The sequence below is a fragment of the Clarias gariepinus genome, chromosome 21, assembly GCF_024256425.1.
Source record: "Clarias gariepinus isolate MV-2021 ecotype Netherlands chromosome 21, CGAR_prim_01v2, whole genome shotgun sequence".
Lineage (NCBI taxonomy): Eukaryota > Metazoa > Chordata > Actinopteri > Siluriformes > Clariidae > Clarias > Clarias gariepinus.
This window is the reverse complement of record NC_071120.1, coordinates 24,096,725-24,109,779: the sequence shown is the minus strand read 5'-3', so window position 1 is coordinate 24,109,779 and position 13,055 is coordinate 24,096,725. Positions and strand designations below refer to the sequence as shown.

The 13,055-nt window shown below is 41.9% G+C and overlaps 1 protein-coding gene across 1 annotated transcript in view; it reads left to right on the top strand.

Moving 5' to 3' along the window:
- The window catches only part of pole (polymerase (DNA directed), epsilon), a 29,368-nt gene extending 17,162 nt beyond the window's left edge, over nucleotides 1-12,206 (top strand). The window contains exons 26-49 of the mRNA XM_053481564.1: nucleotides 71-285; nucleotides 988-1,090; nucleotides 1,219-1,299; nucleotides 1,409-1,531; nucleotides 1,623-1,829; nucleotides 2,036-2,248; nucleotides 2,724-2,867; nucleotides 2,979-3,119; nucleotides 4,141-4,294; nucleotides 4,384-4,490; nucleotides 4,606-4,782; nucleotides 4,984-5,207; nucleotides 6,023-6,243; nucleotides 6,330-6,534; nucleotides 6,652-6,825; nucleotides 6,931-7,056; nucleotides 7,332-7,464; nucleotides 7,959-8,163; nucleotides 8,301-8,432; nucleotides 8,538-8,731; nucleotides 9,982-10,182; nucleotides 10,264-10,389; nucleotides 10,838-10,927; nucleotides 11,863-12,206. Coding sequence (XP_053337539.1) covers nucleotides 71-285; nucleotides 988-1,090; nucleotides 1,219-1,299; nucleotides 1,409-1,531; nucleotides 1,623-1,829; nucleotides 2,036-2,248; nucleotides 2,724-2,867; nucleotides 2,979-3,119; nucleotides 4,141-4,294; nucleotides 4,384-4,490; nucleotides 4,606-4,782; nucleotides 4,984-5,207; nucleotides 6,023-6,243; nucleotides 6,330-6,534; nucleotides 6,652-6,825; nucleotides 6,931-7,056; nucleotides 7,332-7,464; nucleotides 7,959-8,163; nucleotides 8,301-8,432; nucleotides 8,538-8,731; nucleotides 9,982-10,182; nucleotides 10,264-10,389; nucleotides 10,838-10,927; nucleotides 11,863-11,964 — 3,798 coding nt within the window. The 3' untranslated portion in view covers nucleotides 11,965-12,206. The remainder of the gene's footprint in view (nucleotides 1-70; nucleotides 286-987; nucleotides 1,091-1,218; nucleotides 1,300-1,408; nucleotides 1,532-1,622; nucleotides 1,830-2,035; nucleotides 2,249-2,723; nucleotides 2,868-2,978; nucleotides 3,120-4,140; nucleotides 4,295-4,383; nucleotides 4,491-4,605; nucleotides 4,783-4,983; nucleotides 5,208-6,022; nucleotides 6,244-6,329; nucleotides 6,535-6,651; nucleotides 6,826-6,930; nucleotides 7,057-7,331; nucleotides 7,465-7,958; nucleotides 8,164-8,300; nucleotides 8,433-8,537; nucleotides 8,732-9,981; nucleotides 10,183-10,263; nucleotides 10,390-10,837; nucleotides 10,928-11,862) is intronic.
- Nucleotides 12,207-13,055: the final 849 nt, after the last annotated feature.

Below are 13,055 nucleotides of genomic sequence, written 5' to 3'. Positions count from 1 at the left end.
GTTTATACTAATGCCCTTGGATTTATATATTTTCCAACCTCATTATTGACCTGAGTGTCTCGCTCTCCAGGCAGCCAACATGCCAGACGCGGAGCTCTTCGAGTTGATCTCGGAAAACCGCTCCATGTCCCGGAAGCTTGAAGACTACGGCGAGCAGAAGTCCACGTCCATCAGCACGGCCAAACGTCTGGCGGAGTTTCTCGGCGATCAGATGGTGAAGGACGCAGGGCTGAGCTGTCGCTACGTCATCTCTCGCAAACCAGAGGGCTCACCTGTTACTGAGAGGTGAGGAATGTGCTTTCCTGAGCTTTCACACACAAGGGCATGAGACGATCAACTTTCAAAGATCAATGCAGTAAAATTAAGATTATGATCAATAGAAAAGAAAAAAGTGCAGGTGGTCTCCGACTTACAAACGATTTCTGTTTCGCGAGCACGTTCATAAGTCAGATTTGTTCTTAAGTCCGACAAATCTACTTCCAAAGATTATTGCAGTAAAATTAGAATTAAGAACAATAAAAAAAAAAGAAAGAAAAAGGGTATAGGTAGTCCCACGCCTTGCGAACGATTTCCGTTCCAGGAGTAGTCAGATTTGTTAAGTGCCTTTAAATCACAAGGGGGATCCCGGATGCTCCCGGAGAGTCTTAGAGCTGTTTTCCACTGTATTGGATTGTGAACTCTCTCGTTGGGGGTTTTCCGAAATTTAGACATTTTATACATTTACTTACACGCTAAAAATATACTACAGTATATTATTGTAAATGTTTGTATCTGGTTTACTGCAGTGTCCATTTTTTTTTTTTCTCTTTTTTTTTTGTGCAATACACATGAGCTACTTCTGTGATTGAACCGGAAGTAGAAGCGCGGCCTGTTTGTATCTGCTGAAATTCGTAACTCGAACATTAGTACGGGACTACCTGTGTTTGGTGTTATAAAGCATTAACTTTAGAACGTTCAGAGATTAAAGCTTTCTTCTTCTCTTTAAAGGGCGATTCCTCTGGCCATATTCCAAGCTGAACCCAGCGTTAAGAAGCACTTTCTGCGCAAATGGCTGAAGATGCCCAGCCTCCACGACATGGACATCAGATCCGTACGTCTCGATATGTTTAACATGACATCGATTTGATGTTTTTTCTAGCTTTGCTTCATGAATATATGGTGAGCATGTTGATTTAGGTTTTTTTTTTTTTTGTGTGTGTGTACACATGTGTGTTTCAGATCCTGGACTGGAGTTACTACATTGAGAGGTTGGGCAGTGCCATTCAGAAGATCATCACCATTCCAGCAGCACTACAGCAGGTGGGGAGAGAAAAAAAAATGTCTCTAAAAGATAACATCTTGGTATAATTTTAAGTTATTGCTTTGTATGATTGTTTTTTTTTGTTTGTTTGTTTATTTGTTTGTTTAGGTGAAAAACCCAGTGCCGCGAGTGCGCCATCCAGACTGGCTGCATAAAAAGCTTCTGGAAAAGAACGACATCTACAAACAAAAGAAGATCAGCGAGATGTTCACCAGTGAAGGAAAGAGACAGGTGTGTGCAGCATCACACACGACCACATGGCAAAATGTTTACTGTCAATATGTCTAATATCTGTCTATCTCTCTCTCTTTGTCTGTCTCAGGTGAATAATCAGGCAGAACCAGGTAAGACTCCTGATATGGAGGATTTCGGTGCTCCACAGCGCCCCCTGCAGCCTGCCATCCTCATTAGCACCAAGAGGAAGCGGTCGTCTCAGGCTGAGGACAGCCAGACCGAGTCTCAGGAGCTGGAGCTCACGCAGTCCTGGAGAGAGATCCTGGGTCCTCCGCCACCTATGGGTACAACACAGGTACTGCGTCTGAAAGAGGAGCTAAGCAAAATAACCGAATGACAATTTGGCATTTAAAAAAACATTAATAAATAAAAACGCACTACTCTTTACTCTAGTACTTTTTAATAATAGGATTATGTATTAATAGACCTGATCATGCATGTTCTTTCTGCATAGTTTCAAGAAATAGTTATATATTTGTTATTCTAATAATCCGTATGTAGGAGGAAAGGCTGGTGTGGCTGCGCTACCATAAGAAGAAGTGGGAGCTGCAGATCCGGCAGAGGAAAGAGCGCAGGAAGAGGCGTCGCATGCTGGACGGAGAGTCTCATCCAACCGGAGGCGGAGTGATCAGGGACGGGCCAAGCACAGGGCTGGGGAGCTTCCTCCGCAGGACGGCCAGGAGCATTCTGGACATGCCGTGGCAAATAGTACAGGTACGACAGCAGGGTCAGAATATTACCGGGAGACGCAGCTGTCAGTGGGAACTGTACACATCACAGGAACTCGGCTGGGAGTTATTGCGGCATCCTCCGTACAGTCCTGACCTCGCTCCAAGACATTTCCACATGTTTAAAGGCGTTCCTGGGAGGCCAGTGTTTCGGACGTAAATCAGACAGTCCAATCATGGTGAAAACTTTATATCATGGTGGTGTCCAAGCGCTAGAGAGACACTGGGATAAGCGCATTAGTGTAGAGGGGATCATATAGAGACGTAAAGGGAGTTTAACTCCCAAAACTGATATGTTATTCTGCGCAATTAAAAGCCCCACGTAGATTATACATTTTTATGATTGTTTTTTCTTTTTTAGACAATCAAAACTCCCAGTTCAGTTTTCTCTTTTTCTGGTTTGTTTCTTTGTATTTTTTTAAACCCAGTAATATAGATTTGTTTCTGATTCTCTCCACCAGATTGCTGAAACCAGTCACCCGGGCCTGTATAAGCTGTGGGCGGTGATCGGCACTGACCTGCACTGCATGAAGCTGAATATCCCGCGTGTGTTTTATGTCAATCAAAAAGTCCCCAAACAGGAAGAGGGGGCCAACTACAAAAAGGTTTTTCCGCACCGAGACACGCCTAATTTGTTACTTATTTAAGAGCTCCATACCGATGCTGTGTGACGTCACTGGTTGAAAAATTTTAATCAGAGTTTTTTAAATGTCCAGGTGAACAGGATTTTGCCACGCTCCAACGTGGTGTATTACCTGTACCAGTACTCCGTGCCCGAGGACATGTATCAGGAACACATCAACGAGATCAATGCCGACCTTTCTGCCCCAGACATAGAGGGCGTCTACGAGACGCAGGTAATGGAACAGACGGATGGTTCAGATGACCGAGATAAAAAAAAAGCATCACTTTCCTTCCAGCTCACTGTAAATGGAGCTGAATGTCTGAGCACCAAATACTGTTATATAACAGAGATAAAATAAAGTGTAGATTTCACTGTCGGAGCTTCTCATCTGAAAATATGGCAGATTATTTAAAACTATTCAACTAAAACTGGCTCCTGCATTCCAGTCTATACTGTATATAGTCAAAATAAAAATAAAAGTCAAAATTGAAGATAAAAAAAAAAAAAAATTATGTCCCCTTAATGCAAGAGGCGTTCAAGTCAAACCAGGACCTTTGCTTGTGCAAAATAAAAACTCTTTTATATATTTCTTTATATAATCTCCTGCTACACTAATACACTTATCCCAGTGTCTCACTAGGGCTTGGACACCATCAAGGTAGAAAGTTTTCTCAGAATTTTAGAGCCATGATTGGACTGCCTGCTTCACATCTGAAACCCTGGCCTCCCAGGAATTCCTTTCACTTTAATGGAAAATCGGCCTGGTTTGATCACCATTCATCGCAACATCCCCGTATACTCCTGACCTCGCCCCAAACCACTTCCACACATTTGGGCCATTAAAGGAGTTCCTGGGAGGCCAGTGTTTCCATTGTAATGGCAAAGAGTTCAATATTAAATAAAAGTCTAGTTTAACGTGTAGTAGTTGAAGACTTATCATTCATCCATCAATCACAGATAAATTAGTTAAACCAAAAAATAAGTAAATAAAAATAAAACATCAGATCTCAGTGTATTTAAGGAAACAACCTGAGGTTAAAATATTAAGAAAACTTTCTGATTTCTTCTTAGGTTTTAGTTTCTATTAGATTTAGGTTGTTCTGTGTTAATCCACATCTGTCGACCTTCAATACAAGTGTTGGTATTGTTTTCTTTTATTATATGTAGTCTGGATAAATGATGTCGATTTATTAGCCTTGACCGCATCTTGAGAACTTGACACAAACACTTGTCCGTGTGTCTCGGTCCTGCAGGTGCCGCTGCTGTTCCGTGCGCTGGTGCAGCTCGGCTGCGTGGCTATGGTCAACAAGCAGGTGGTGAGAGCGCTGGCTGGCCGGGAAGCCGACACCTTCGACCTGGAGCACCTGGAGATGCGATCGCTGGCTCAGTTCAGCTACCTGGAGCCAGGTAACACCTTCAGCTCCACAGTGAGAACTGAATAATGCTCAGATTTTATCTGATTTTTAAAAACGCTTGCTGTATGTTTCACATGACAGGTAGCGTGAGACATATCTACCTGTACCATCACGGTCAGGGCCACAAGGCTCTGTTTGGGCTCTTCATCCCGTCCCAGCGCAAAGCCAGCGTCTTCGTCCTCGACACGGTCCGAGCCACATCCGACTGATTATCTGCATGTTCTAATTAATAAAAAAGCGCCTTTAGTTAGAAGTATGTTTAAAAATCCACACCTGATCGTCCCTGTGTGATTTTTGCTGCAGGTTCGGAGTAATCAGATGCCCAACTTGAGTACTCTGTACGGCGTGGAGCGAACTGCGCTGTTGGAGAAGACCTCAGAGGAGCTCCTGCCTCCAGAGAAGCACCTGTTCGAAGTGCGCGCCGAGAACGACGTGAAGGCTATCTACCGCGCTGTGCAGCGCATTCTGCTCAGCTATAAGGTACACACCCACCATGACTAACGTTAACAGACTTCAGAACAAATTCAACTTAGGAACGTGCTCCAGGAACAGACTACGTTCATAAGTTGGGGACTACCTGTAAATTGTAATAATTTAATAATTGGAATAATAAATTGTAAGTATGTAATAAAGTGACTGAGAAATGACTAAACATACAATGAATTTTGTGTGTGTGTGTAGGAGGAGCGTCGTGGTCCCACTCTCATCGCCGTCCAGTCTAACTGGGAGCTACGGCGTCTGGCGGCCGGCTTGACCGTTCTAGAGGAATTTCCCGTGGTTCCTGTGCACGTGACGGATGACATCAGCTACAGCGTGCTGGACTGGCAGCGGCACGGCGCCCGCCGCATGATCAAACACTACTTAAACCTGGACAGCTGTCTTTCACAGGCCTTCGACATGGCCAGGTACTGCACACTGTGTGTTTCACTGGTGTTTGGATACCATCAAGGTAGAAAGTTTTCTCAGTACGCCAGAGCCATGATCGGACCATGTCTGATTCACGTCTGAAACACCCCTTTTAAATTCTAAACATGTGGAAATGGCTTGAAAAGCGAGGTTAGGACTGTGCAGGGGATATGGCAGTACTTCTTCCTGTAAGGTGCAATAAACTACCAAACAGTTTTACACCTTTGTTAACAAGAAAATAAAATAAAAAATGTCCCGGTTTGACTTGAACGCTCCCTGAAGCATAAAAAAAAAATGCTGTGCAAAATTCTTTGCCTCCTTCTGGTTTTTTGTTTGTTTGTTTGTTTGTTTTTTCGCATACTTGTCAAACCTAAATGATTTGGATCATCAAACTCATTTTAATTTTAACACAAAACACAGATAGCCCAAATACAAATACTTTTTTTTTTTACTGTTGTCTTTATTAAGGGAGAAAAAAAGCTGTTCAAACCTACCTATTCCTATGTGAAAAATACGGCAGCATTTTAACTAGTACTTTAATTATTTATCCAGTGGCAGTGTGCACTTGATGCGAGAAGAAAATCAAATACAAGGATGTGAACATTTTCGTCATTTTTAGACTTATAAAAGAAATGCAGCTGCATTCTTACCTAATAGAGTAACACTGGCCAAATAATCTTTTTTTTTTTTTTTTTTTTTTTTTAAATAAATATATTCCTTTTCATGGAGTTTTGTTTATTTCTTTCTTTCTTTTTTATATGGTTATGATTTCAGGTGATTTCTTACGTTCGGTTTATTTTCCATGGCTCCGCAGGTATTACCACCTTCCCGTAGGGAACCTACCCGAGGACATCTCCATATTTGGCTCGGACCTCTTTCTGGCCCGTCACTTGCGTAAACACAACCACATACTGTGGCTTTCTCCGACGGCGAGACCCGACCTCGGGGGCAAAGAGGCAGACGACAGCCGGCTGGTGATGGAGAGCGACGAGCGGGGCTCGGTGGAGATCAACGCTCCGGGATGCTTCTCCACAGGTTCTTACTGGGACGGTGAAATAACTGAAATGACTGAATTTTCGAGTTCGAATCGCTTTTCTTAATGGTGGGTTGTTCTAATGTAGTGTGCGTGGAGTTGGACATTCAGAGCCTGGCGGTGAACACCATCCTCCAATCGCAGCACGTGAACGACATGGAGGGCGGAGCCAGCATGGGCGTGAGTTTCGATGTCATTCAGCACGCGTCACTGGAGGACATGATGTCCGGTAACCATGGGGCGCCCGCCGTGGCTAGTTACGACGAGACGGCGCTCTGCTCCAACACGTTCAGGTGTGTGTGTGTGACCTGATTTATGTTGCATTATACAGTGCACACAGATATAATCGCATTAACCAAGAGTGTATTTGTGACCGAGGTAATAATGTTATGTTGTGTGTGTGTGTGTAGGATCCTGAAGAGCATGGTGGTCGGCTGGGTGAGGGAGATCACTCAGTACCATAACGTGTACGCGGATAATCAGGTGATGCACTTCTACCGCTGGCTGCGCTCCCCCAGCTCGCTCCTGTACGACCCGGCGCTGCACCGCACGCTGCTCAACATGATGAAGAAGATTTTTCTCCAGTAAGTGACACGACACACAGGAACATCGTAACGATTCCTCAGACTTTGATCTTTCTTTCGATATCTTTCTTTTAAAATCTATCTCACGCACATTCGCGTATACAGGCTGGTTGCTGAGTTCAAGCGCCTCGGTTCCTCTGTGGTCTACGGGAACTTCAACCGTATCATCCTGAGTACGAAGAAACGGCGCATCGATGACGCCATCGCCTACGTGGAGTACATCACCAAAAGGTCAGAGGTCATTCTCTCAAAAAGTTCCACAGAGGTGCCAATATTTACGGTTACTGCATGATGTCAACTTTAGCTTCAGACAGATCATACAGGTTTTCGTTAATACCTTATTGGATCTGCTATCATTTTATTAGACAGTCAAGTAATTATATAATAAGTATTGGCACCCTTCAAGATGATTGCAAACGTTCTGTGTAAAAAAAAAAAAAAAAAAACTAGAAAATTGGAAACGTGCTTACTTTTATTATATTATTCTCTTTATTTTTTTTCTCTAGCATCCATTCCCGGGAGATCTTCCACTCTCTGTCCATCACCTTTTCCAGATGTTGGGAGTTTCTGCTGTGGATGGATCCAGCGAACTACGGAGGAGTGAAAGGCAAAGTGCCCTCCAGCATAATGTACGGAGAGGTATGCTGAATCTCACCTTTAATTCAGGGGTACTTATATAATCTATTTCGATTGGCCGAAACAGGAGATCAGCAATCGGGGCTTTCCAGTCAAACCGGGACTTTTGGTTGCGCAGAATGAAAGCCATCTGCTGTCTGCTTGACGTCTAAAAACGCTGGCCTCCCAGGAACTCCCAGACATATGGAAATGGCTTGGAGTGAGGTCAGGACTGTACAGCCGATTTCCTGTAACGCGCGAGTGGTGTTGGTGAATGATTGTGTGTACAGTTCACACAGACAGATGCGTCTTTTCCGCAAGCTGGCGACGATGTCGATTTTCAAAGATCAGGAGTCCTACTCGCTAAATGTTCACGGGAACGACGGCCTTCTTTAACACTGCTCAAATGTTTGTAGTCCCGGTTTGACTTGAACGCACCTCGTGTAATAATTCTAATTCTACACAATGTATAATAAATGATGATGTACCGTGTAATTTAGCACTCTCGTTTCATTCAGACTGATACAGACAAGAAAAAGAAGCGAAAGAAGGAAGGAGAGGATGAGGGCAGCGAGGATGAGGAGGAGGAGGAGGATGAGCAAGAGGAAGAGCGAGATGGAGATGAGGATGAGGTGGAGGATCTGATTGAGAGCAGCTGGAACATCATGCATTACCTGCCTCAGGCTGCGTCATGTCAGAAGTACTTCCTCATGATCATTTCAGGTATGTGATGATGTCGTTCATCAAAGATCAAATGATTATTAATTGATAAGTATTAAATCCGCTAATTTTTGGAACGTTTAATATAACTTTCAAGAAGTGTCATTTATTTAAAACTGTTGCATGTTTCGTCTTGACAGCGTACATCGCCGCAGTGTATCACAGCATGAGGGAGGAGCTCCGGAGAAACGCTCCCGGAGCCACGCCCATAAAGAGGCGGGGCGGAAGCCAAGCGTCTCAGCAGCCCGCTGGTGACGTCAGCGCGCTTCCTGGTGAGAACGGAGTTCTTTAAATCCACAAGAAAGAATAATTGCTCATAGTTGTCTCTCGCGTGTGTATTCGTGTATGTGGTTAGACTCGCTCCCATGTCCGTGCAGGGATGATCACCTTCTCTCAGGAGTACGTGTCGAGCGAGCTCACGCAGAACATCTTCACCATCACGCAGAAGATCCAAAAAAAGGTGTGCGGCACACGCAGCGTGGCCCAGCCCTCGGAAATGTTCCCCGTGCTCCCGGGGTCACATCTGCCCCTCAACAACCCCGCGCTGGAGTTCATCAAATATGTCTGTCAGGTGATAACACGCACACACGCACTCAGTTTTCCCCAATGTCTGTAAGGGTGTGCCTTTATACGTTATACCCTAACGCGAGTCCTCGACTCTGATTGGTCAGAAGGTGATGTCATTTTCTCAGACGGCTGGGATTTCCATCAATGTGCTTATTACATCTTTATAATGTATACACGATTATAAACAGGTGTAACAGTAGATATGTGAAGTTCTCCACAAGCCGACATTTCGTTCAGCGTTTATGTTTATAGGCGGAGTCTTCAGGAAATAGGTGAAGGTGTCTTTCCAACGATTTGAATCTTATTACAACGTTAAATGCAGTTATAGTTGTGATGTACTGGACGTAGTTGATCCAACTTGGATCATTATGTTTTTGCTCAAACTCTTTCTTTCTTCTGCACGCGCAATTAGTATTTCCACTCGCTCAGACTCTCTCTTGTGTGCTCCAGGGTTGCCAGATCACAGTCATTGATTTATTTTCTTGCCACCAAATGATTTATTCATACACACATCCTTTATTTTTTATTTATATTACAAATGGTTTGATCACATTAAATACGATCAGTGTAGCCTACACTTTAATCTGCTCAGCATGGCCCTGCAAATGCAGTAATATTCATGATCAGCATCTGTATGTGTAAAACCCTAAAGCCTCTATATTTTGCTATGTATTTGTGTTCTTTGTTTTTTTTTAAAATGTAACTAAAATATTGGACATCTTGAATGTTTTTTTTTTATTTAATACATTGAGCAAAGTTTCATTGCTTTTAACTGGTATATTTATAAGAGTATAATAAAAATTTTTATTATTTTTTTATCTATAATTATTTTATTTATTTATGTATTATTTTTGGATGGGGGGGGGGGGAATAAGATCTGAGCCTAACTGTAAGTTTTGTGATCTGATTCACTATAAAGGGATAAAAAGCGAGACATTTTGTTATATTTTATATATACATAATTTTTTTTTTCTTCTAATTAACAACTTTTATTTTGTATTTAACTGCAACCCTTTTCATGTTAACCTTAATTATGTTTACAGCATGGCCCCTGCAAATGCAGTCATTTTCATCAGCTTCTCTATGTAAAAAATCCTAAACCCACCTTCGAACTAAAAAAGAAAAATATATTTCATACAGGGAATAATGCTTGTGGATCCAGAGTTTTTTTTTTTATCGATATTCAGTTTTTTAACTTAGCTGTAGTTTCTGTGAACAATACTAACTCTGGTGTGTATAATCTTCCTCTAAAAGGTCCTCTCGCTGGACGCCAACATCGTGAACCAGGTGAATAAGCTGAAGCGGGATCTCCTGCGCTTGGTGGACGTTGGGGAGTTTTCCGAGGACGCTCAGTTCCGAGACCCGTGCAACTCCTACATCCTGCCCGAGGTCATCTGCCACCAGTGCAACTATTGTCGCGACCTCGACCTCTGCAAGGACCCTTCCGTAGCCCAGGTGCGTTTTTCTGCTCACGGTGACCTCGCTTATGAAAAATATCTGAGGACTCGTTACTCATTCGGTGTTCCCGCTCTGTAGGACGGCTCGGTATTGCCGCAGTGGTTCTGCTCTAACTGCCAGGCGCAGTACGACACCGACGCCATAGAGATGGCGCTAGTGGAGGCTCTGCAGAAGAAGCTGATGAGTTACACGCTGCAGGACCTGGTGAGAGACAGCAATGTGTCTGAGACCGTGAGGGATCGTATGGTCAGAAATGTGATTATAGGGGCATCAGGGTTCGGAGGCTGGAGCTCAGCTTTCTTCAGCTGCTCGATACAGATTTCTTGTGTATTTAAACCTCTAAGTATTTTCTTACTGCATACGGGAAGGATTTTGGAGGTGTATTGTTGTAAGAGAGGCTCTCAATACACCTATATATAGCGTAGAGTTTATGGAACCTTTAATAGGAGAGGCGTTCAAGTCAAACCGGGACTTTGTGGAGAAAACTTTCTACCCTGATGATATTCAAGCACTAGTGAAACACTGGGATTATATAGAGAAATAAGCATAGTCTTTACTCTCAACTTTGTTCTGTTATTCAAAAGTCTCGGTTCGACTCGAACACACCATCGTTTGCATCGTGGTGGACTGACGTGCTTTAATCTGTGTACAGGAGTGCGCTAAATGCAAAGGGGTGAAGGAAGCCAACATGCCTCTGTACTGCAGCTGCGCAGGAGACTTCAAGCTCTCCTTCAGCACAAAGGTTCGTACAGTAATAGGATAATATTTTTATCTCTTCATACATCTGAGCAGGTTTAAGTGCCTTGATTAAGGGTCTAACAGTGGGAGTGTCTGATCAGTTGGTCAATGCAGCTTAAACCTGCCAGCCTTATGATCAATAGTCATGCTTTGTATGTCAAGTCAAGTGTTTATACTGCACTGAACAGCTCTTCACTCAATTCTAGTTATTTTAAACCTCCCTAGTTGTTGTCTTTGCTTAAAGCCATTCTGGAATTTCTATTTTTTTGGCAATCAAATGTTTGTGAATAACAAAATGTCAAATGGTTTTTAGATCATCTTTTTTATTTGAGAACTTTTATACCCAGAATTAGCATTAGACGTTTAAAAATTTTCCCCTTAAATGAAATTAAAAGGGAATTAAAGTTTCCCGCTTCCTGGTCTAAAAATTAAATATTTCTGATTTATTTATTTATTTATTTTTTACAAAAATACAATTGGTGCACTTTTTACTCTGGAATATTATTATTTATTTAATTAGTTAGAGTTTTTTTCAGGAAGGATTTCATTTTTGCAATAAATTCTTTTTTATATCTAAATTTATTTATTTTCTTAGCCCAAAAGCTGTTTAATACTTTGTTTACATCTTAAACGCAAAATCCTTCATTTCTTATTTATCTTTTCTATTTCAACTTTAATCCATTTTATGATTATTTTTTTAACCATAGAAGACTTAATCCAAGATTTCTCACATAATTCCTGTCCACCAGAGTAAATATATATATATATACTGCTTAAAGAAATAACGGGAACACTTAGTCCTGGTTTGACTTAAACGCCTCTCATATGTGTATGCATGGTTCAAGTCAAAACGGGACTAAGTGTTCTCTTTATTCTTTTAAGCAGTATATTTTTTTTCTTTTTAATAAAAAAATTATGTTTTAATTGTTGTGTTCTCAGAGCTTCACAGAGCAGGTCGACGTGTTCAGGAGCATCGCTGCACATTACAACATGAACTTCCTGCTGGAGACCATCGACTGGATCCTGAGGATGAACAGCTAGTGTGTGTGTGTGTGTGTGCGTGTGAAATAACTGCAAGTGATCAGAGTGTATTTAGAGATTTTGTAGCACTTGGAAATATATTTAAAAGTAAGGCTTTTTGTACAAGTTTTGATGTAACAAACCTATTTTGTATTAAGATGTATTTAGGTACAGTGTTTACCTAAACAATGATGATAGTGTTTTTGGGATAAAATATTTTGAAGTATTTGAATATGAAATAAAACCTTGGCTTGTGTAATTAATTTGCATTCTCTTATGAATTCATATAAGCGTTCAGGGGAAAAGTATTGGAGAAAATGGATTTTGTCTCATAAATGCCAAGTTATTGTATTTACGAGGGGCGTTCAAATCAAGCCAGGACGTTTGATTGTGCAGAATAACAGAACACCGTTATGAGAATAAAAACACTCAATTTATTTCTTTATATAATCCCCTATAGTCTCCACTAATGCACTTATCCCAACGTTACTGGTGCTTTAATACCTTCAATTTAGAAACTTTTCTTAGTACCCCTGAGCCACGATCAAACCGCCTGCTTCCTGTCTGAAACACCGGCCTCCCAGGAACTCCTTTCATGGCCTAAACATGTGGAAACGGTTTGAACCGTGTGTACAGTTCACACCGACAGATTCGTCTCTTTTTCAAGTTATGTCGATTTTCAGGGATCAGGGGTTCCGCTGGCTGAATTTTTTTTTTTTTTACAGGAACGTTTGCACCATTTAAATGTTTTACTGCGGCTTTATAAGAGTCTCATCAGTGTATTGTGCTTGAAGTCTTCTGTGAACATTAATCAGCTTTTACTGTACGTCACCAGAAACTAAAGAATAGTAAAATGTGAAATAGAAAAAGAATATTTAATTGTTCAGTTTTATTGCATCTGTGTTAAAGCAATATAAGGGTATGACTTGTACTGCTCAGAAAAGCACAGATTATTTTTCAGACAGTGAGACAGACCGTAGTGCCACTCTCCCATTATGACATTACCGCTTCAGTAAAGCATCTCCTGAGGTCTAGTTTCAGACTCTGCTTAAAGACACTGACCGGAAATCTGCAGAAATGTGTGGATATCTCACAATTCTGCAGCTGGGGCT